This window comes from Choloepus didactylus, chromosome 27 (genome assembly GCF_015220235.1).
Source record: "Choloepus didactylus isolate mChoDid1 chromosome 27, mChoDid1.pri, whole genome shotgun sequence".
In the NCBI taxonomy this organism is placed as follows: domain Eukaryota; kingdom Metazoa; phylum Chordata; class Mammalia; order Pilosa; family Megalonychidae; genus Choloepus; species Choloepus didactylus.
In genome coordinates this window covers 22,142,505-22,164,624 of record NC_051333.1, presented here as the reverse complement: position 1 = coordinate 22,164,624, position 22,120 = coordinate 22,142,505, and the positions used below count along the sequence as shown (strand labels likewise).

Below are 22,120 nucleotides of genomic sequence, written 5' to 3'. Positions count from 1 at the left end.
CCTGAAAGTCAAGAACTGCAAGCAACGTGGTGTCCAAAAATCTAATATTCTTGTTAGTTAAACAATACTTATGAAACATAGAAAAATAAAGCAGTACATAATCGATTTGCATTAAGGATACATATTTGGGTCTGAGAAATTTTAAGTCAAACCTTGTTTCATTTAGCTCTTTCAAAATAATTCAGGACTAAATCTCATGTTCCTTAAACCAAAACAAACTCACAACACAAATTTACTCATATATATTCTGTTCACCTCAAACCACACGTTTTTACACACAGCCAACCAATATTTAGTTTTTTGGTTTTTGTTTTTACTTTTTCTCCAACATATTAAATCCCATCATTTATTTTTCTGCCATCAGGCCCCTTTAATCACTGTCCTACACACACCTGCACTGGAGCCCAAAGGTCCTGGATCTTATTTCCCATGATTGGAGCTGCCAGCCCTCACAGTACCCTCCCCTCCAAATTCCACAGGTTTCCTACCCTCCACCTGGGCCTCTAAGCCTGCTGGTCCTCTCTCTGCCCTGCCCAGTAAAAACCAGTTTGGCAGGTGGGGCTGGGGGGTCAGAGGCTGGAACAAGAACACAGGCCACACACAGTAAGGAGAGGGAGATCAGGTGAGGGAGGGGCCCAGGGAAGCGGAGTCGGTGCAATGAGCATGGCTTTCTTTGGGCCTGGAAACTGGAGAGTGCAATCAGGACTAAGGCAAGAGAGGAGCAAGTCTATACTGCCTCCTCCTGAACAAATAAATACTGGGCTTGATGGTACAGTCAGGAGATTTTCCCACATCCATATAAATAATTTTCATAGTATTTTACTGCACAGATGACCCACAGCTTATTTAATGAGACGAGAGGTGCTATTTCTGCCAGTGAAATCCTACACTGCTTTAATCTATGGATGCTTAGTGATATGTAAATGCAAAATGTGTCATTTTCTTAAACACAAAAATCTGCACCCAGTAAGTCTTCATTCCTGATTGAAAATGGAATCTCTGAGGCTAAATAATGACAACTTACCTTGACTTTTTCCTCTAACTTTCCCAAGCGAATATTGCCTTCTAATATTTTGTTGAGAACTCCATGATTCTCAGTTTCTAAACATTTAGCCTGAGAAAAGCAAAAAAAAAAAAAGATAACGGACTGTCAGTTTTACAGAATGAATAAAATAAAAAAAATTCTTCTGCAGAAAGTCTTACCATCATAAATAACAATCCCGTCCTGCCCACCCCACCTCAGTTTCCCTCACTCCCTGTTTGAGGGCTGGAGGCAGAGCTGCAGCCAAGAGCTGAGCTTGGGCAAGAACAGGGGAGGGCATGGTGGGTGACCCTCCTGCACAAATGGAACAGCTGACCCCACGGACATTAACACATAATGCTATTCTCCAAGACAAACCTGATAGGCAGCACATCCAAGAGGGATGTCATTGGACATTGAATGATTCAGATTAAGATCCAGATGGGAAAGGAACTCCTACAGACTATCAGTGAACTATTTCAAATGCTAAAAGTAAAAAAAAATAAAAAAAGTAAAGGTCCCTAGATTGTAAGCTATTACAGCAGTCACATCTATCCCTGAGTGGTAATGGTTATCTCTAAATTCTGAGATGCTGAGCTCTTTGTGCATAACCTGGTTGGTCCCTGGAACTCCGGGCATCTGTGTGACATCTGAAACTCAGAGCTAGAGCTTGGCAACTACGAAAGTCAGCACTATCCCATAAAGCAACTGTTCAAAAAGCTGAAAAAGAATTCAGACTTCAATTAGAGATATGAATGAAGCTGATCTGGTTAGGACTAAGGCAAATCAGACTAAAGGGGAAAGGATGATAATGATGCTATTTTAAATCTTCAACTTCTGTGTGAGACCCAAGGAAGAGATGTTTATTTGCTGCAAAATCTATATTTTCTGTAGCATACTATGTAATTTAACTTGTATGGTCAGTTTATTCAAACACCTTAATTACATGGAACTCTGAATAGGGAGTGAAATCTGGTTGGTCTGTACAGGTTAGTGTGAAGCCCCAATATATCCCAGAGTAATAAGGGCAGAGAATAAAAATGTATTTGCAAAGCCCCCTTGAGGGCCTGGGGAAAAATTGGGGGGGGGGGGGGTACGGTTAGTAAAGGTGAATGTTCCTTCCAAGGTAGGCTAGTGGTGGCAGTTTGATTTTCTAGAAAAGAAAAATAAGGCAGAGCATTAAATGACTTGCACAAGTCACATGAAGAATCAATACTAAATGCAAGATTAGATATTAGGATGCCAATGTCTAAAGCCATTGCTTCTCCCACAAAAATTTGAGAAATAAAAGGGGCTAAAATAGTATTAGGGGAATTTTAGTTATGCATAGCCATAGTTTATCAGTGGAAACTTCCCAAAGTGGAGGAGAGTGGCTCCCTGGGCGAGTGTGCCTTTTGGGGAGTGGGAGTAGGGGTATCTCTCATGAGGCCCCAAAGAGCAGGACGTGGTAAGGCAGGAGGACATGCCTTGCAGACCAAGGCCAGGGTGGAGAAGGCAGGGACACCAGCCCCACCTGGACCCAGGCTGGAGTGGCTGGCCAGGGAGCTGGCTGAGGCAGGAAGCCTGCAGGGTGAAGGGGACATGACCACCCTGGGCCTGGTTATGCAGGACCCAGGGCACCCTGCCCAGACGTCCTGGCAGCTCCCCACACCTCCCCGCATGGACGGCAAGGTCTGGGCGTGGGCAGGGGGTCCTCAGGGCATGCGGAGGCAGGTGGGATGAGGGCAGCTCTCGTGTCCTACATTTCATAGGCAAAACTAAGAGATCTGAGAATTCTAAACTTGAGCCTGGCCCAAGGCAGGAGAGAACACATTGTATGAACACTTTGTTGGCTCCATCTCTGACTTTAAATATTTGGACCCTCAAATCAAGGGCCTCCTTTGCATCTGTCCAGGGCCTGAGGGAGCCTTTGGGGGCTGAGGAGGGTCTTGACTCCATCCCTGAGGTCTGTGATGCCTGCTTCCCAGGGATGGGGGGCCTGCTCAGCCAACCTGGCATGGCTTGGCACTCACAGTGGCACCCCGTGAGGGGCGGTCCCCAGGAACGTTTGCTGGATGAATGGGCTGCCTTGGCACTTCATATTTTTCTAAAAAGCTTTTCCTTTGCCTTCTCACTATTCCTATGGGTAAACCAAAGAGGCAATGCAGAGGGGGAAATGGGAGTTTCATGCTGCTAGAGAAAACAACAGAGTTTAGCACTCTGTCAGGATAGCAACTTCTCAGCAGGGGTCCCCAGGTCAGAAGGTCTGAATGGTTTTAAGGCTCCTAACATGCCCTCTTGACTGCTTTCTGAAAGACTCAAGGAAGGGCTTAGAAACCACCAGCAGTGTATGAGCAGGTGACCACATTCCTACAGGCAACATTATAAACCATTTGTTTTACATTTTTCAAAGTTCACATTAGTGGTAGCATATAATATTTCTCTTTTTGTGCCTGGCTTATTTCGCTCAGCATTATGTCTTCAAGGTTCATCCATGTTGTCATATGTTTCACCAGATCGTTCCTTCTTACTGCCGCGTAGTATTTCATCGTGTGTATATACCACATTTTATTTATCCACTCATCTGTTGAAGGACATTTGGGTTGTTTCCATCTCTTGGCAATTGTGAATAATGCTGCTATGAACATTGGCGTGCAGATATCTGCTCGTGTCACTGCTTTCCGATCTTCCGGGTATATACCGAGAAGGGCAATCGCTGGATCGAATGGTACCTCTATATCTAGTTTTCTAAGGAACTGCCAGACTGACTTCCAGAGTGGCTGAACCATTATACAGTCCCACCAACAATGAATAAGAGTTCCAATTTCTCCACATCCCCTCCAGCATTTGTAGTTTCCTGTTTGTTTAATGGCAGCCATTCTAACCGGTGTTAGATGGTATCTCATTGTGGTCTTAATTTGCATCTCTCTAATAGCTAGTGAAGCTGAACATTTTTTCATGTGTTTCTTGGCCATTTGTATTTCCTCTTCAGAGAACTGTCTTTTCATATCTTTTGCCCATTTTATAATTGGGCTGTCTGTACTATTGTCATTGAGTTGTAGGATTTCTTTGTATATGCAAGATATCAGTCTTTTGTCAGATACATGGTTTCCAAAAATTTTTTCCCATTGAGTTGGCTGCCTTTTTACCTTTTTGAGAAATTCCTTTGAGGTGCAGAAACTTCTAAGCTTGAGGAGTTCCCATTTATCTATTTTCTCTTTTGTTGAAAGTGCTTTGGGTGTAAAGTCTAGGAAGTGGCCTCCTAATACAAGGTCTTGAAGATGTTTTCCTACATTATCTTCTAGGAGTTTTATGGTACTTTCTTTTATATTGAGATCTTTGGTCCATTTTGAGTTAATTTTTGTGTAGGGGGTGAGGTAGGGGTCCTCTTTCATTCTTTTGGATATGGATATCCAACTCTCCCAGCCCCATTTGTTGAAAAGACGGTTATGGCTCAGTTCGGTGACTTTGGGGGCCTTATCAAAGATCAGTCGGCCATAGATCTGAGGGTCTATCTCTGAATTCTCAATTCGATTCCATTGATCTATATGTCTATCTTTGTGCCAGTACCATGCTGTTTTGGCAACTGTGGCTTTATAATAAGCTTCAAAGTCAGGGAGTGTAAGTCCTCCCACTTCGTTTTTCTTTTTTAGAGTGTCTTTAGCAATTCGAGGCATCTTCCCTTTCCAAATAAATTTGATAACTAGCTTTTCCAAGTCTGCAAAGTAGGTTGTTGGAATTTTGATTGGGATTGCATTGAATCTGTAGATGAGTTTGGGTAGAATTGACATCTTAATGACATTTAGCCTTCCTATCCATGAACATGGAATATTTTTCCATCTTTTAAGGTCCCCTTCTATTTCTTTTAGTAGAGTTATGTAGTTTTCTTTGTATAGGTCTTTTACATCTTTGGTTAAGTTTATTCCTAGGTACTTGATTTTTTTAGTTGCTATTGAAAATGGTATCTTTTTCTTGAGTGTCTCTTCAGTTTCTTCATTTCTAGCATATAGAAACATTACTGACTTATGTGCATTAATCTTGTATCCCGCTACTTTGCTAAATTTATTAGCTCTAGTAGGTGTATCGCTGATTTCTCAGGGTTTTCTAGATATAAGATCATATCATCTGCAAACAATGACAGTTTTACTTCTTCTTTTCCAATTTGGATGCCTTTTATTTCTTTGTCTTGCCGGATTGCCCTGGCTAGCACTTCCAGCACAATGTTGAATAACAGTGGTGACAGCGGGCATCCTTGTCTTGTTCCTGATCTTAGAGGGAAGGCTTTCAGTCTCTCACCATTGAGTACTATGTGGCTTTTGAAGTGATTTTATCAAAAAGGGATGTTGGATTTTGTCAAATGCTTTTTCAGCATCTATTGAGATGATCAATTGATTTTTCCCTTTCGAGTTTTTAATGTGTTGTAATACACTGATTGTTTTTCTTATGTTGAACCATCCTTGCATGCCTGGAATGAACCCCACTTGGTCATGGTGTATGATTTTTTTAATGTGTCTTTGGATTCGATTTGCAAGTATTTTGTTGAGGATTTTTGCATCTATATTCATTAGGGAGATTGGCCGGTAGTTTTCCCTTTTTGTAGCATCTTTGCCTGGTTTTGGTATTAGATTGATGTTAGCTTCATAAAATGAGTTAGGTAGTGTTCCATTTTTTCAATGTTTTGAAAGAGTTTGAGTAAGATTGGTGTCAGTTCTTTCTGGAAAGTTTGGTAGAATTCCCCTGTGAAGCCATCTGGCCCTGGGCATTTATTTGTGGGAAGATTTTTGATGACTGATTGGATCTCTTTGCTTGTGATGGGTTGGTTGAGGTCTTCTATTTCTTCTCTGGTCAGTCTAGGTTGTTCATATGTTTCCAGGAAATTGTCCATTTCTTCTACATTATCCAGTTTGTTGCCATACAGTTGTTCATAATATCCTCTTATAATTTTTTTAATTTCTTCAGGATCTGCAGTTATGTCACCTTTTTCATTCATTATTTTGTTTATATGGGTCTTCTCTCTTTTTGATTTTGTCAGTCTAGCTAGGGGCTTATCAATCTTGTTGATCTTCTCAAAGAACCAACTTTTGGTGATATTTATCCTCTCTATTGTTTTTTTGTTCTCTATGTCATTTATTTCTGCTTTAATCCTTGTTATTTCTTTTCTTGTACTTGGTTTAGGATTGGTTTGCTGTTCATTTTCTAGCTTCTTCAGTTGATCCATTAGTTCTTTGATTTTGGCTCTTTCTTCCTTTTTAATATATGCGTTTAGTGCTATAAATTTCCCCCTTAGCACTGCTTTTGCTGCATCCCATAGGTTTTGGTATGTTGTGTTCTCATTTTCATTCGTCTCTATATATTTAGCAATTTCTCTTGCTATTTCTTCTTTAACCCACTGATTGTTTAGGAGTGTGTTGTTTAACCTCCAGGTATTTGTGAATTTTCTAAGTCTCTGATGGTTATTGACTTCTAATTGTATTCCATTGTGGTCAGAGAATGTGCTTTGAATAATTTCAATCTTTTTAAATTTATTGAGGCTTGTTTTATGTCCCAGCATATGATCTATTCTGGAGAAAGTTCCGTGAGCACTAGAAAAGTATGTGTATCCTGGTGATTTGGGATGTAATGTCCTGTAGATGTCTGTTAAATCTAATTCATTTATCAGATTGTTTAGGTTTTCAATTTCCTTATTGGTCTTCTGTCTGGTTGATCTATCTATAGGAGAGAGTGATGTGTTGAAGTCTCCCACAATTATTGTGGAAACATCAATTGCTTCCTTTAGTTTTGCCAGTGTTTCTCTCATGTATTTTGTGGCACCTTGACTGGGTGCATAGACATTTACGATTGTTATTTCTTCTTGCTGAATTGTCCCTTTTATTAGTATGTAGTGGCCTTCTTTGTCTCTCAAAACATCCCTGCATTTGAAGTCTATTTTATCTGAGATTAATATTGCTACACCTGCTTTCTTTTGGCTGTAGCTTGCATGAAATATTTTTTTCCATCCTTTCACTTTCAGTTTCTTTGTGTCCCTGTGTCTAAGATGAGTCTCTTGTATGCAACATATTGATGGTTCATTTTTTTTGATCCATTCTGCGAATCTATATCTTTTAATTGGGGAGTTTAATCCATTTACATTCAACGTTAAAACCGTGAAGGCATTTCTTGAATCGGCCATCTTATCCTTTGGTTTATGTTTGCCATATTTTTTCCCTCTCTCTATTAATATCCTTTATTGTACCCATACCGAATCTCTTTAGTACTGAACCTTTCTCCAAGTCTCTCTGTCCTGTCTTTGTTTCTCTGTCTGTAGGGCTCCCTTTAGTATCTCCAGTAGGGCAGGTCTCTTGTTAGCAAATTCTCTCAGCATTTCTTTGTCTGTGAAAAATTTAAGCTCTCCCTCAAATTTGAAGGAGAGCTTTGCTGGATAAAGTATTCTTGGCTGGAAATTCCTCTCACTCAGAATTTTAAATATATCGTGCCACTGCCTTCTTGCCTCCTTGGTGGCTGCTGAGTAGTCACTACTTAGTCTTATGCTGTTTCCTTTGTATGTGGTGAATTGCTTTTCTCTTGCTGCTTTCAGAACTTGCTCCTTCTCTTCTATGTTTGACAGTGTGATCAGTATATGTCTCGGAGTGGGTTTTTTTGGATTTATTCTATTTGGAGTTCGCTGAGCATTTATGATTTGTGTATTTATGTTGTTTAGAAGATTTGGGAAGTTTTCCCCAACAATTTCTTTGAATACTCTTCCTAGACCTTTACCCTTTTCTTCCCCTTCTGGGACACCAATGAGTCTTATATTCGGACGTTTCATATTATCTATCATATCCCTGAGGTCCATTTCGAGTTTTTCAATTTTTTTCCCCATTCTTTCTTTTATGCTTTCATTTTCCGTTCTGTCATCTTCCAGGTCACTGATTCGTTGTTCAACTTCCTCTAGTCTTGTACTATGAGTGTCCAGAATCTTTTTAATTTGGTCAACAGTTTCTTTAATTTCCATAAGATCATCCATTTTTTTATTTAGTCTTGCAATGTCTTCTTTATGCTCTTCTAGGGTCTTCTTGATTTCCTTCATATCCCGTACTATGGTCTCATTGTTCATCTTTAGTTCTTTGAGTAGCTGCTCTAGGTGCTGTGTCTCTTCTGGTCTTTTGATTTGGGTGCTTGGGCTTGGGTTATCCATATCGTCTGGTTTTTTCATATGCTTTATAATTTTCTGTTGTTTTTGGCCTCGTGGCATTTGCTGAACTTGATAGGGTTCTTTTAGGGTTTGTAGACCTATTGAAGTCCTTATCTCTAATTTATCAGATCTACAGCTTCGTGGAGTACACTTTCTCTAACTAACCAGCAGGTGGCGTCCACGAGCCACCTGTTCTCCACAAGCCAGTTCTCCCCTGCTTAGCCTTTTTGGTGAGTGGGGGAGTGAGTCTTGTGGGGCCCAATTGGTGTACCAAGCTTGCGTGTGTAGTTGGTGTTGCCTGCCCTGTATGTGGGGCGTGTTTCTGGGCAGTCGGGGAGGGGGAGTGGCCCTAACAATCAAATCTCCCTGATGATCCTAGAGTTTTAAAGCTGCTGCAATAGTCTAATCCTTCAGTTCAGTCCTGCCACAGTTTGTCTCTGTCACTGACCCACAAGTCTTTGGTATTGGCGTATGGCTCCTGAGACTTGCAAGTGGGCCCCTCTTCCAGGCTGTGCACCCCGGGTCCTCTGTTGAGGGATGACTGTGCTATGTCACAGGTGAGTGCCGTCCCCCCAGGGCAGTTCTGGGCTGCTGGGCTGTGTAGGGAGGCTCCCAGTCTGCTCAAATGATGGCTGAATGGGTCTTTGTTAATTCACACTGCTCCACCTTCCCAGTCCTGGGACATTCAGCTGAGGTTGCAGGGAAGGCTAATGTCCACGCCCAGTTTTGTGGTGTGTGCCTGTTATCTGAAGCACTTCCGTCACACTGGGTTGTCTGGGGCAGCTCTGGGCTATGGGGCTGGCGATGGGCAGGAGTGTTTCCTGTCCACCAGGATGGTGGCTGTGAGCGGACACCCCTCTTTTCTTGGGAAGTTGTGTTGTTTAGTGAATTTTCTCAGCCACTGGATTATTGCCTTTTGTCTCAGAGCTCTCTTAGTTCTGCTCTTGACTTGACGTGCCCAAATTGCAATTCTTTGAAGCTTTCTGTATTGGGCTTCTTAGAGTAATTGTTTTAGAAAAAGAAAAAAGGATTTAAAAAAAAAAAAAAAAACGGCCCTCCTCAGAGATCTAATGGGTTATTGAAATGCTAATAGACAAAGCAACCAGGGCCATTAAGGAAAGGTCCACAGGGCAGAGAGATCAGCTTTGCTTCGGGATTTGCATATGCGCCTCAAGGCCTGAGCTCCGCCCTTCCCCTTTCTGTGTTCACCAGAACTCCAAAAATCCTCCGCTTTTATTTTGGAGTTTTTCGTGTTGTTTTTTTTCTATGCCTGTCTCCTCTCTGCTGGGCTGGCTGCTCTCAGAGTCTCTGGTGTCTGGTCTCAGTCTATCTATGGTTGGAGTTTGAATCAGTAGAATGAGTTTCCGATAAGAGCAGCCACTGCAGTTCTCCCTTCTCCTTCCCGGAGCTGACAGCCCCTCCTCCCCCGGGACTGAGCCTGGCAGGGAGGGGCGCGGGTCCCCTGGCCGCAAAAACTTACAGATTTTGCTGATCTCAGCAGTTCCACGTTTTCATGAGTGTTGTATGAAGTATGCCCAAAGACAGATTGCTCTGTGGTGTCCAGTCCACGCAGTTCCTGGCTTTTTACCTACTTTCCTGGAGGAGTAACTAAAACTTACAGCTCACCAGTCGGCCATCTTGCCCCGCCTCTCCCTACAGGCAACAGTTACAAGATTAAAAATATTTTTTTGTAACATTAACAGGAGTCTAGAATGGTATCTCAAGATGGGTTTAATTTGCATTTCTTTTATTGACAATATTGACAAGTGAAGATGAACATGCCCGTGCCTCCCCCCCCACAAGAGCCATGCACTATTTATATTTCCTCTTATATAAACAAGAGCTAAAAGCCTTTGTTCATTTTCCCCTGGAGGAACGCAATACCTTTCTAACGACTGGGAGTCAGCTGGTGACATACCTTGACAGATTCCCCTCACCTGATTCACCCTGAGGAAGAGCCGGTACTGTCCAGTTTGCTGGCTTCCAGGACTCGCTCAGAAAGCCTGCTGGTTTCTTTTATGATGCCTTTCATTAAACTCTTACTTCTAATCCTTTATTACCAGAGATTTGCAACCTTACTTAAAGAAACATGCTTAAATGTCCATAAGCAATATATAGTCAATGGAGAAAAATGAGAAAATGCAGTTAAGTAGAAAAGTTTTATTTTTAAGTCACCCATAATTCCACCACTTGGAGGAATGTTAACTCAGTTAACAATGTGGGGAAAATCCTTTCAGACTTTTTTTAGCACACTGAATCAATCACTTGGCATATAAACAGGTACAGGTGTATTGGTTTGATCATCTGTGTTCTTTCACTTTGCAATATGTTGTCGACATCATTTAAAATCAGGGAGGTAGAAAGCCAGGAACTGCGTGGACTGGACACCACAGAGCAATCTGACTTTGGGCATACTTCATACAACACTCATGAAAACGTGGAACTGCTGAGATCAGCGAAATCTGTAAGTTTTTGTGGCCAGGGGACCCGCACCCCTCCCTGCCAGGCTCAGTCCTGTGAGAGGAGGGGCTGTCAGCTCCAGGAAGGAGAAGGGAGAACTGCAGTTGCAGCTTTTATCGGAAACTCATTCTACTGATCCAAACCCCAACCATAGATAAACTGAGACCAGACACCAGAGAATCTGAGAGCAGCCAGCCCAGCAGAGAGGAGACAGGCATAGAAAAAAACAGCATGAAAAACTCCAAAATAAAAGCGGAGGATTTTTGGAGTTCTGGTGAACATAGAAAGGGGAAGGGCAGAGCTCAGGTCCTGAGGCTCATATGTAAATCCCGAAGAAAAGCTGATCTCTCTGCCCTGTGGACCTTTCCTTAATGGCCCTAATTGCTTTGTCTCTTAGCATTTCAATAACCCATCAGATCTCTGAGGAGGGCCCTTATTTTTTTCTTTTTTTTAAATCCTTTTTTCTTTTTCTAAAACAATTACTCTAAGAAGCCCAATACAGAAAGCTTCAAAGACTTGCAATTTGGGCAGGTCAAGACAAGAGCAGAGCTAAGAGAGCTCTGAGACAAAAGGCAATAATCCAGTGGCTGAGAAAATTCACTAAACACCATAACTTCCCAAGAAAAGGGGGGTGTCCGCTCACAGCCATCATCCTGGTGGACAGAAACACTCCTGCCCATCGCCAGCCCCATAGCCCAGAGCTGCCCAACACAACCCAGTGTTACGGAAGTGCTTCAAATAACAGGCACACTCCACAAAACTGGGTGTGGACATTAGCCTTCCCTGCAACCTCAGCTGATTGTCCCAGAGTTGGGAAGGTGGAGCAGTGTGAATTAACAAAGCCCCATTCAGCCATCATTTCAGCAGACTGGAAGCCTCCCTACACAGCCCAGCAGCCCAGAACCGCCCTGGGGGGATGGCACTCACCTGTGACATAGCACAGTCATCCCTCAACAGAGGACCAGGGGGTGCAAGGCCTGGAAGAGGGACCCACTTGCAAGTCTCAGGAGCCATACGCCAGTACCAAGGACTTGTGGGTCAGTGGCAGAGACAAACTGTGGCAGGACTGAACTGAAGGATTAGACTATTGCAGCAGCTTTAAAACTCCAGGATCACCAGGGAGATTTGATTGTTAGAGCCACCCCCCTCCCTGACTGCCCAGAAACACGCCCCATATACAGGGCAGGCAACACCAACTACACATTCAAGCTTGGTACACCAATTAGACCCCACAAGACTCACTCCCCCACTCACCACAAAGGTAAAGCAGGGGAGAACTGGCTTGTGGAGAACAGGTGGCTCGTGGATGCGATCTGCTGGTTAGAGAAAGTGTACTCCACGAAGCTGTAGATCTGATAAATTAGAGATGAGGACTTCAATTGGTCTACAAATCCTAAAAGAACCCTATCAAGTTCAGCAAATGCCACGAGGCCAAAAACAACAGAAAATTATAAAGCATATGAAAAAACCAGATGATATGGATAACCCAAGCCCAAGCACCCAAATCAAAAGATTGGAAGACACACAGTACCTAGAGCAACTAATCAAAGAACTAAAAATGAAAAATGAGATCATAGTACAGGATACAAAGGCTAACAAGAAGATCCTAGAAGAGCATAAAGAAGACATTGCAAGACTAAATAAAAAAATAGATGATCTTATGGAAATTAAAGAAACTGTTGACCAAATTAAAAAGATTCTGGATACTCATAGTACAAGACTAGAGGAAGCTGAACAACGAATCAGTGACCTGGAAGATGACAGAATGGAAAATGAAAGCATAAAAGAAAGAATGGAGAAAAAAATTGAAAAAATCGAAACGGACCTCAGGGATATGATAGATAATATAAAACGTCCTAATATAAGACTCATTGGTGTTCCAGAAGGGGAAGAAAAGGGTAAAGGTCTAGAAAGAGTATTCAAAGAAATTGTTGGGGAAAACTTCCCAAATCTTCTAAACACCATAAATACACAAATCATAAATGCTCAGCGAACTCCAAATAAAATAAATCCAAATAAACCCACTCTGAGACATATTCTGATCACACTGTCAAACACAGAAGAGAAGGAGCAAGTTCTGAAAGCAGCAAGAGAAAAGCAATTCACCACATACAAAGACTAAGTAGTGACTACTCAGCAGCCACCATGGAGGCAAGAAGGCAGTGCCACGATATATTTAAAATTCTGAGTGAGAGGAATTTGCAGCCAAGAATACTTTATCCAGCAAAGCTCTCCTTCAAATTTGAGGGAGAGCTTAAATTTTTCACAGACAAACAAATGCTGAGAGAATTTGCTAACAAGAGACCTGCCCTACTGGAGATACTAAAGGGAGCCCTACAGACAGAGAAACAAAGAAAGGACAGAGAGACTTGGAGAAAGATTCAGTACTAAAGAGATTCGGTATGGGTACAATAAAGGATATTAATAGAGAGAGGGAAAAAATATATATGACAAACATAAACCAAAGCATAAGATGGCTGATTCAAGAAATGCCTTCACGGTTATAACGTTGAATGTAAATGGATTAAACTCCCCAATTAAAAGATATAGATTGGCAGAATGGATCAAAAAAAATGAACCATCAATATGTTGCATACAAGAGACTCGTCTTAGACACAGGGACACAAAGAATTGAAAGTGAAAGGATGGAAAAAAATATTTCATGCAAGCTACAGCCAAAAGAAAGCAGGTGTAGCAATATTAATCTCAGATAAAATAGACTTAAATGCAGGGATATTTAGAGAGACAAAGAAAGCCACTACATACTAATAAAAGGGGCAATTCAACAAGAAGAAATAACAATCATAAATGTCTATGCACCCAATCAAGGTGCCACAAAATACATGAGAGAAACACTGGCAAAACTAAAGGAAGCAATTGATGTTTCCACAATAATTGTGGGAGACTTCAACACATCACTCTCTCCTATAGATTGATCAACCAGAGAGAAGACCTATCAGGAAATTGAAAACGTAAACAGTCTGATAAATGAATTACATTTAACAGACATATACAGAACATTACATCCCAAATCACCAGGATACACATACTTTTCAAGTGCTCACGGAACTTTCTCCAGAATAGATCATATGCTGGGACATAAAACAAGCCTCAATAAATTTAAAAAGATTGAAATTATTCAAAGCACATTCTCTGACCACAATGGAATACAATTAGAAGTCAATAACCATCAGAGACTTAGAAAATTCACAAATACCTGGAGGTTAAACAACACACTCCTAAACAATCAGTGGGTTAAAGAAGAAATAGCAAGAGAAATTGCTAAATATATAGAGACGAATGAAAATGAGAACACAACATACCAAAACCTATGGGATGCAGCAAAAATGGTACTGGGGGAAATTTATAGCACCAAATGCATATATTAAACAGGAAGAAAGAGCGAAAATCAAAGAACTAATGGATCAACTGAAGAAGCTAGAAAATGAACAGCAAACCAATCCTAAACCAAGTAGAAGAAAAGAAACAACAAGGATTAAAGCAGAAACAGGTGACACAGAGAACAAAAAAACAATAGACAGGATAAATATCACGAAAAATTGGTTGTTTGAGAAGATCAACAAGATTGACAAGCCCCTAGCTAGACTGACAAAATCAAAAAGAGAGAAGACCCATATAAACAAAATAATGAATGAAAAAGGTGACATAACTGCAGAGCCTGAAGAAATTAAAAAAATTATAAGAGGATACTATGAACAACTGTATGGCAACAAACTGGATAATGTAGAGGAAATGGAAAATTTCCTGGAAACATGTGAACAACCTAGACTGACCAGAGAAGAAATAGAAGACCTCAATCAACCCATCACAAGCAAAGAGATCCAATCAGTCATCAAAAATCTTCCCACAAATAAATGCCCAGGGCCAGATGGCTTCACAGGGGAATTCTACCAAACTTTCCAGAAAGAACTGACACCAATCTTACTCAAACTCTTTCTAAACATTGAAAAAATGGAACACTACCTAACTCATTTTATGAAGCTAACATCAATCTAATACCAAAACCAGGCAAAGATGCTACAAAAAGGGAAAACTACCGGCCAATCTCCCTAATGAATATAGATGCAAAAATCCTCAACAAAATACTTGCAAATTGAATCCAAAGACACATAAAAAAAATCATACACCATGACCAAGTGGGGTTCATTTCAGGCATGCAAGGATGGTTCAACATAAGAAAATCAATCAATCTATTACAACACATTAAAAATTCGAAAGGGAAAAATCAAATGATCATCTCAATAGATGCTGAAAAAGCATTTGACAAAATCCAACATCCGTTTTTGATAAAAACACTTCAAAAGGTAGGAATTGAAGGAAACTTCCTCAATATGATAAAGACCATATATGAAAAACCCACAGCCAGCATAGTACTCAATGGTGAGAGACTGAAAGCCTTCCCTCTAAGATCAGGAACAAGACAAGGATGCCCACTGTCACCACTGTTATTCAACATCGTGCTGGAAGTGCTAGCCAGGGCAATCAAGCAAGACAAAGAAATAAAAGGCATCCAAATTGGAAAAGAAGAAGTAAAACTGTCATTGTTTGCAGATGATATGATCTCATATCTGGAAAACCCTGAGAAATCGACGATACAGCTACTAGAGCTAATAAACAAATTTAGCAAAGTAGCGGGATACAAGATTAATGCACATAAGTCAGTAATGTTTCTATATGCTAGAAATAAACAAACTGAAGAGACACTCAAGAAAACGATACCATTTTCAATAGCAACTAAAAAAATCAAGTACCTAGGAATAAACTTAACCAAAGATGTAAAAGACCTATATAAAGAAAACTACATAACTCTACTAAAAGAAATAGAAAAGGACCTTAAAAGATGGAAAAATATTCCATGTTCATGGATAGGAAGGCTAAATGTCATTAAGATGTCAATTCTACCCAAACTCATCTACAGATTCAATGCAATCCCAATCAAAATTCCAACAACCTACTTTGCAGACTTGGAAAAGCTAGTTATCAAATTTATTTGGAAAGGGAAGATGCCTCGAATTGCTAAAGACACTCTAAAAAAGAAAAGCGAAGTGGGAGGATTTACACTCCCTGACTTTGAAGCTTATTATAAAGCCACAGTTGACAAAACAGCATGGTACTGGCACAAAGATAGACATATAGATCAATGGAATCGAATTGAGAATTCAGAGATAGACCCTCAGATCTATGGCCGACTAATCTTTGATAAGGCCCCCAAAGTCAATGAACTGAGTCATAATGGTCTTTTCCACAAATGGGGCTGGGAGAGTTGGATATCCATATCCAAAAGAATGAAAGAGGACCCCTACCTCACCCCCTACACAAAAATTAACTCAAAATGGACCAAAGATCTCAATATAAAAGAAAGTACCATAAAACTCCTCGAAGATAATGTAGGAAAACATCTTCAAGACCTTGTATTAGGCGGCCACTTCCTAGACTTTACACCCAAAGCACAAGCAACAAAAGAAAAAATAGATAAATGGGAACTCCTCATGCTTAGAAGTTTCTGCACCTCAAAGGAATTTCTCAAAAAGGTAAAGAGGCAGCCAACTCAATGGGATAAAATTTTTGGAAACCATGTATCTGACAAAAGACTGATTATCTTGCATATATAAAGAAATCCTACAACTCAATGGCAATAGTACAGACAGCCCAATTATAAAATGGGCAAAAGATATGAAAAGACAGTTCTCTGAAGAGGAAATACAAATGGCCAAGAAACACATGAAAAAATGTTCAGCTTCACTAGCTATTAGAGAGATGCAAATTAAGACCACAATGAGACACCATCTAACACCGATTAGGGTGGATGCCATTAAACAAACAGGAAACTACAAATGCTGGAGGGGATGTGGAGAAATTGGAACTCTTATTCATTATTGGTGGGACTGTGTAATGGTTCAGCCACTCTGGAAGTCAGTCTGGCAGTTCCTCAGAAAACTAGATATAGAGTTACCATTCGATCCAGCGATTGCACTTCTCGGTATATACCCGGAAGATCGGAAAGCAGTGACACAAACAGGTATATGCATGCCAATGTTCATAGCAGCATTATTCACAATTGCCAAGAGATGGAAACAACCCAAATATCCTTCAACAGATGAGTGGATAAATAATGTGGTATATACACACGATGGAATACTACGCGGCAGTAAGAAGGAACGATCTCGTGAAACATATGACAACATGGATGAACCTTGAAGACGTAATGCTGAGCGAAATAAGCCAGGCACAAAAAGAGAAATATTATATGCTACCACTAACGTGAACTTTGAAAAATGTAAAACAAATGGTCTGTAATGTAGAATGTAGGGGAACTAGCAATAGAGAGCAATTAAGGAAGGGGGAACAATAATCCAAGAAGAACAGATAAGCTATTTAATGTTCTGGGGATGCCCAGGAATGACTATGGTCTGTTAATTTCTGATGGATATAGTAGGAACAAGTTCACAGAAATGTTGCTAAATTAGGTAACTTTCTTGGGGTAAAGTAGGAACATGTTGGAAGTTAAACAGTTATCTTAGGTTAGTTGTCTTTTTCTTACTCCCTTGTTTGGTCTCTTTGAAATGTTCTTTTATTGTATGTTGTTTTTTTTTTTTTTATTTTTTTTTTCATACAGTTGATTTAAAAAAGAAGGGAAAGTTAAAAAAAAAAAAAAAAACAAGAAAAAAAGATGTAGTGCCCCCTTGAGGAGCCTGTGGAGAATGCAGGGGTATTGGCCTACCCCACCTCGATGGTTGCTAACATGACCACAGACATAGGGGACTGGTGGTTTGATGGGTTGAGCCCTCTACCATAGGTTTTACCCTTGGGAAGATGGTTGCTGCAAAGGAGAGGCTAGGCCTCCCTATAATTGTGCCTAAGAGCCTCCTCCCGAATGCCTCTTTGTTGCTCAGATGTGGCCCTCTCTCTCTACCTAAGCCAACTTGAAAGGTGAAATCATGCCCTCCCCCCTACGTGGGATCAGACACCCAGGGGAGTGAATCTCCCTGGCAACGTGGAATATGACTCCCGGGGAGGAATGTAGACCTGGCATCGTGGGACGGAGAACATCTTCTTGACCAAAAGGGGGATGTGAAAGGAAATTAAATAAGCTTCAGTGGCAGAGAGATTCCAAAAGGAGCCGAGAGGTCACTCTGGTGGGCACTCTTACGCACAATTTGGACAACCCTTTTTAGGTTCTAAAGAATTGGGGTAGCTGGTGGTGGATACCTGAAACTATTAAACTACAACCCAGAACCCACGAATCTCGAAGACAATTGTATAAAAATGTGGCTTATGAGGGGTGACAATGGGATTGGGAAAGCCATAAGGACCACACTCCACTTTGTCTAGTTTATGGATGGATGAGTAGAAAAATAGGGGAAGGAAACAAACAAACAGACAGACAAAGGTACCCAGTGTTCTTTTTTACTTCAATTGCTCTTTTTCACTTTAATTATTATTCTTGTTATTTTTGTGTGTGTGCTAATGAAGGTGTCAGGGATTGATTTAGGTGATGAATGTACAACTATGTAATGGTACTGTCAACAATTGAATGTATGATTTGTTTTGTATGACTGCGTGGTATGTGAATATATCTCAATAAAATGAAGATTAAAAAAAAAAAAAAATCAGAGCATAGTTTCTAGAATCCCGTCCACAGGCTCAGTCCTGACGACTGCGTAGAGCTCTGTCATCCAGCCCCACCAATAATCAACTCAATCAGTTTCCTACCTTGGGACTGGCGCTATAACAATCAGTGCTGGGGAGGATATCGTGGTGGTTTCCGATTTGTGCCCTTATAAAATATTTCCTTAGGATGAACCCTATTCAATGTCTTTGTAATTCTCGTGTTTCATTTTCAAATAGGGAAAATATTAGCTCTACAGGGAGAATAAAAAAATGTGTTGGTAGGTGCAATAAACGCCTTGATGACTACTCCTCCTACTTAGTTGATCGGACTAATTCCATGATTTTACCTTCTTAAATATCATTTGCCATTATCTAAAAGTTTGGGGCATTCATCTTCCAAAAACTGTTTTTCCCTCATGATTAAACAATAAAATTTTGAGTATTTGAAATTTTGGAGTTGAAATGTTAACAGTTGAAATTTTCATGGATCTGATTTTTGAAATATACTCTTTAAAATTATAACATTGGCATACCAACTTGCAGTTTGCTTGAAGTAACTTTGAGACAACTTACCAAACACACAAGATTGTCACGTTCCTGAGTAATATTCTCTGCCAGCCCAACAAGATTTGCCAAGTACTGGTGCGCAGACATTTCGTTCTCCATGGCTTTTTCCACCTGCTTTTTGAGGACATCTATTTTCTTCTGAGCTCTCCTATAGAGTTCCCCCAGATGGTGAGATAAACAACTCATTAGCCCGAATGGTGAGGACATAGTGAATATCTGTACTATCAAAATATCAAACTTGTTAGCATTTAAATGTTACTTTTCAGCAACTAAATCTTTTAGGTGTCAAGGTGAGAAGAAGTAATTGAATTTAATTTTAAACCAATAATCACTGACTCCAAATCAAGTCCATATGAATCACAAAATGCTTAATCAAGTAATAGGCTAATTATATATTATTCTATTAATTTTTTGACTCATGTTCTAAAAGATAATATTGAAAAAAGAGATAGAGTAATTCCAAAGTGGATTTTTTGGAAATGGTTAGGAAAATATTTCCACAACTTTCAGAGTCTTAGGGTCATCATTATGACTATCAGTCATCTTTGATTTACAGACTTGAGAAATGTTGGTTAATTCTGGTCAACAGAAAAGCTTTTACTGTACTTATATTGATGTACAATGACCTTTCCCATTTTATAGCCTCTATTAGAAAAAGAAAAGACAAAGGAAATGAAATGGAATATTTTTGCATTAAAAAAAAAAAAACAGCTTAAGAAAACAAAGTACACCTGTTTCGTTTCTGTGCCATTTCAAGTTCGGCTTCCAGTGCTTTGCTTTTAACTGTCAAATTGTTCTTCTCTAAAAGCAGGCTCTTTTTCTGTACTTGCAGGACTGTCAACTTTTCCATCAGCTCTTCCATCTCAGCATTTCCTTTTTCTTTTTCCTTCTGCAACTGGCTGAAGGAGAAAAACATCACAAGGCAAGAATCCAGTACAATGAGCTTTAAATAAGGCAGTCACTGCCAGACAAGTGACAAACAGCCAGGCCTCTGGGCCCCGAGTGCATCACTTGGAAGGCCTCTGCGGACACATCTCCCCTCCCAGCCCCAGGGGGGCCCAAGCTTCAGTAACTAGAAGAGAGGACAGAGGGTATGGCTGGCACACACCTTATTTCATGGCATCTGCCCTCTAACCCCTTTTATTGCCCACGTTTTTGCTTATGTCTGTGGATATGTATTTATTTATTCCCTACTCCTTCCAGAAGTAATGGAAGGCAGCTCAATTTTTATGACAAAAAGAAAACAAATAAAAAATCAAGAGTAGGTAAACAATTTCAATATATAATTCTGGCAAAATGATGCTTGAGAAAAAGGTTATCTCTTCACTGGTTCTCTCAATTTCCACACAATAAAGAGGACAAAGACTAGGGGGAGAACCACTAGAAAGGAGTAGAGGGAACAATTCCGAGGGCTCACAGAGGACAAGGAATAGGAGGTAAATAACCAGCCAGAGAGGAAAGACCTCCAATACACAGGACATGGGACAGAATCTTCAGAAGAGTATTCATACTTAGTGGCAGGGTAAGTTGTCCTGGACTAAAGGAGGCTTTGGGCTCAACCTAATAAAAGCAAGCTTTGAAAGGACCCAACTAAACTCCAGTAACTTAACTGTGCACCAGAACAAAGTCTAACACTATTTAAAGGAATACAAAAATCCAGCTCAACAACATAATCAGCATCTAATAAAACATTAGAATGTATGGGAATAAACAAGAAAATATGATCCATGATTGGGAGGAAAAAATAAATAGAACAGAGGCAGAAGCAAGACAGACGGTGGCCTGGGCAAAGGTTTCCAAACAGCTATTATTAAGTTTGCTCCATATGTTCAAGAAGGTAGAGGAAACAGAGTACGTTGAGGATAGAAATGGAAAATATAAAAAAGACAAGTGGACCTTCTAGAGATGGCACAAAACAATACATGAAATGAACAATGCATTGGATGGGAATAAAAGCAGATTAGACTCTACAGAATAAAAAATTAGTGAATGTGAAGACACAGTAATAGAAACTATCAAAACTGAAGCCCACAGCAATACTTGGACTGACATTATTCCAAAGATATACCAATGGTCAAAAAGCACATGAAAGGATGCTCAACATTATTAGCCATTAGGAAAATGCAAATCAAATACATGTGAGACCACCTCACATCCACGAGAATGGCTAAAAATAACCAGTGTTGGAGAGGACGCAGAGAAACAGGAACACGCATTCACTGTTGGTGGGAATGTAAAATGGTGCAGCTGCTGTGGAAACAGTTCAGCAGTTCCTCAGAAAGTTAAGTAGAGAATTACCACATGACCCAACAATCCCATTTCTAGGTATACACCCCAAAGAATTGAAAGCAGGGACTCAAAGAGTTATTTTCACACCAGTGTTCATAGCAGCATTATTCACAATCGCCAAAAGATGGAAACAACTCAAGTGTCCATCAACAGATGAATGGATAAGCAAAATGTGGTATATGCATACAATGGAATATTATTCAGCTATGAAAAGGAACAAAGTTCCTAAGTCAGACACAAAAGGTTAAAGATGGTATGACCTCACTGATATGACATCATTACAATATGCAAATTCATAGAGTCAGAAACTAGAATACAAGTTACCAGGGGCTAGGGTGGGGGTAGGAAATAGGGAGTTAATATTTAATCGGTATAGAATTTCTATTGGAGGTGATGGAAAAGTATTGATGATGGCAGCACACACTGTGCATGAAATCAAAACCACTGAATTATATATCTGAATGTGGTTAAAGGGGAAAATGTTATGTTGTGTATATGTTCCTAAAAATTTTTTTTTTATTTAAAAATACAATATACCATAGCACTATACACAAAGAGCCCTATTGGCAACCACAGTCTACAGTTAATAGTACAATTATAATAATTTTCTCTCATCAATTGTAACACGTAACACACTAATGTGAAATGTTAATACTGGGGGTGGGTATAAGGGAACTCCGTGTTTTCTTCATGATGTATCTGTAATCCTACAACAACAACAACAAAAACTGAAGCCCAGAGAGATAAAAGAGTGGGGAAAAAAATAAACAGCATCAGTGACCAGAGTTTCAACATCAAGTGGTCCCACAAGGTCAAGCAAGAGAGGAGGAAACAGAAAAAATTACTGAAGAAATAACATCTGAAAGTTTTCCATATTTGATGAAAACTGCAAACCCATAGGTCCAAGAAGTTCCATGAACCCGTTGATGAAAACCATGTCGAAGCACATCCTAATTAAATTGCTGAAAACCAATTAATGATAAAGAAAAAATGTTAAAAGC

At 40.1% G+C, this 22,120-nt stretch overlaps 1 protein-coding gene across 3 annotated transcripts in view; it reads right to left on the bottom strand.

Moving 5' to 3' along the window:
• CEP89 (centrosomal protein 89) overlaps window positions 1–22,120 on the bottom strand; it is a 137,199-nt gene that overhangs the window by 22,842 nt on the left and 92,237 nt on the right. For all 3 annotated transcript variants that reach the window (XM_037820049.1, XM_037820050.1, XM_037820051.1), the window contains 3 exons: window positions 19,562–19,729; window positions 18,837–18,978; window positions 1,025–1,114 (listed from right to left, as the gene is read on the bottom strand). In XM_037820049.1, coding sequence (XP_037675977.1) covers window positions 1,025–1,114; window positions 18,837–18,978; window positions 19,562–19,729 — 400 coding nt within the window. The remainder of the gene's footprint in view (window positions 1–1,024; window positions 1,115–18,836; window positions 18,979–19,561; window positions 19,730–22,120) is intronic.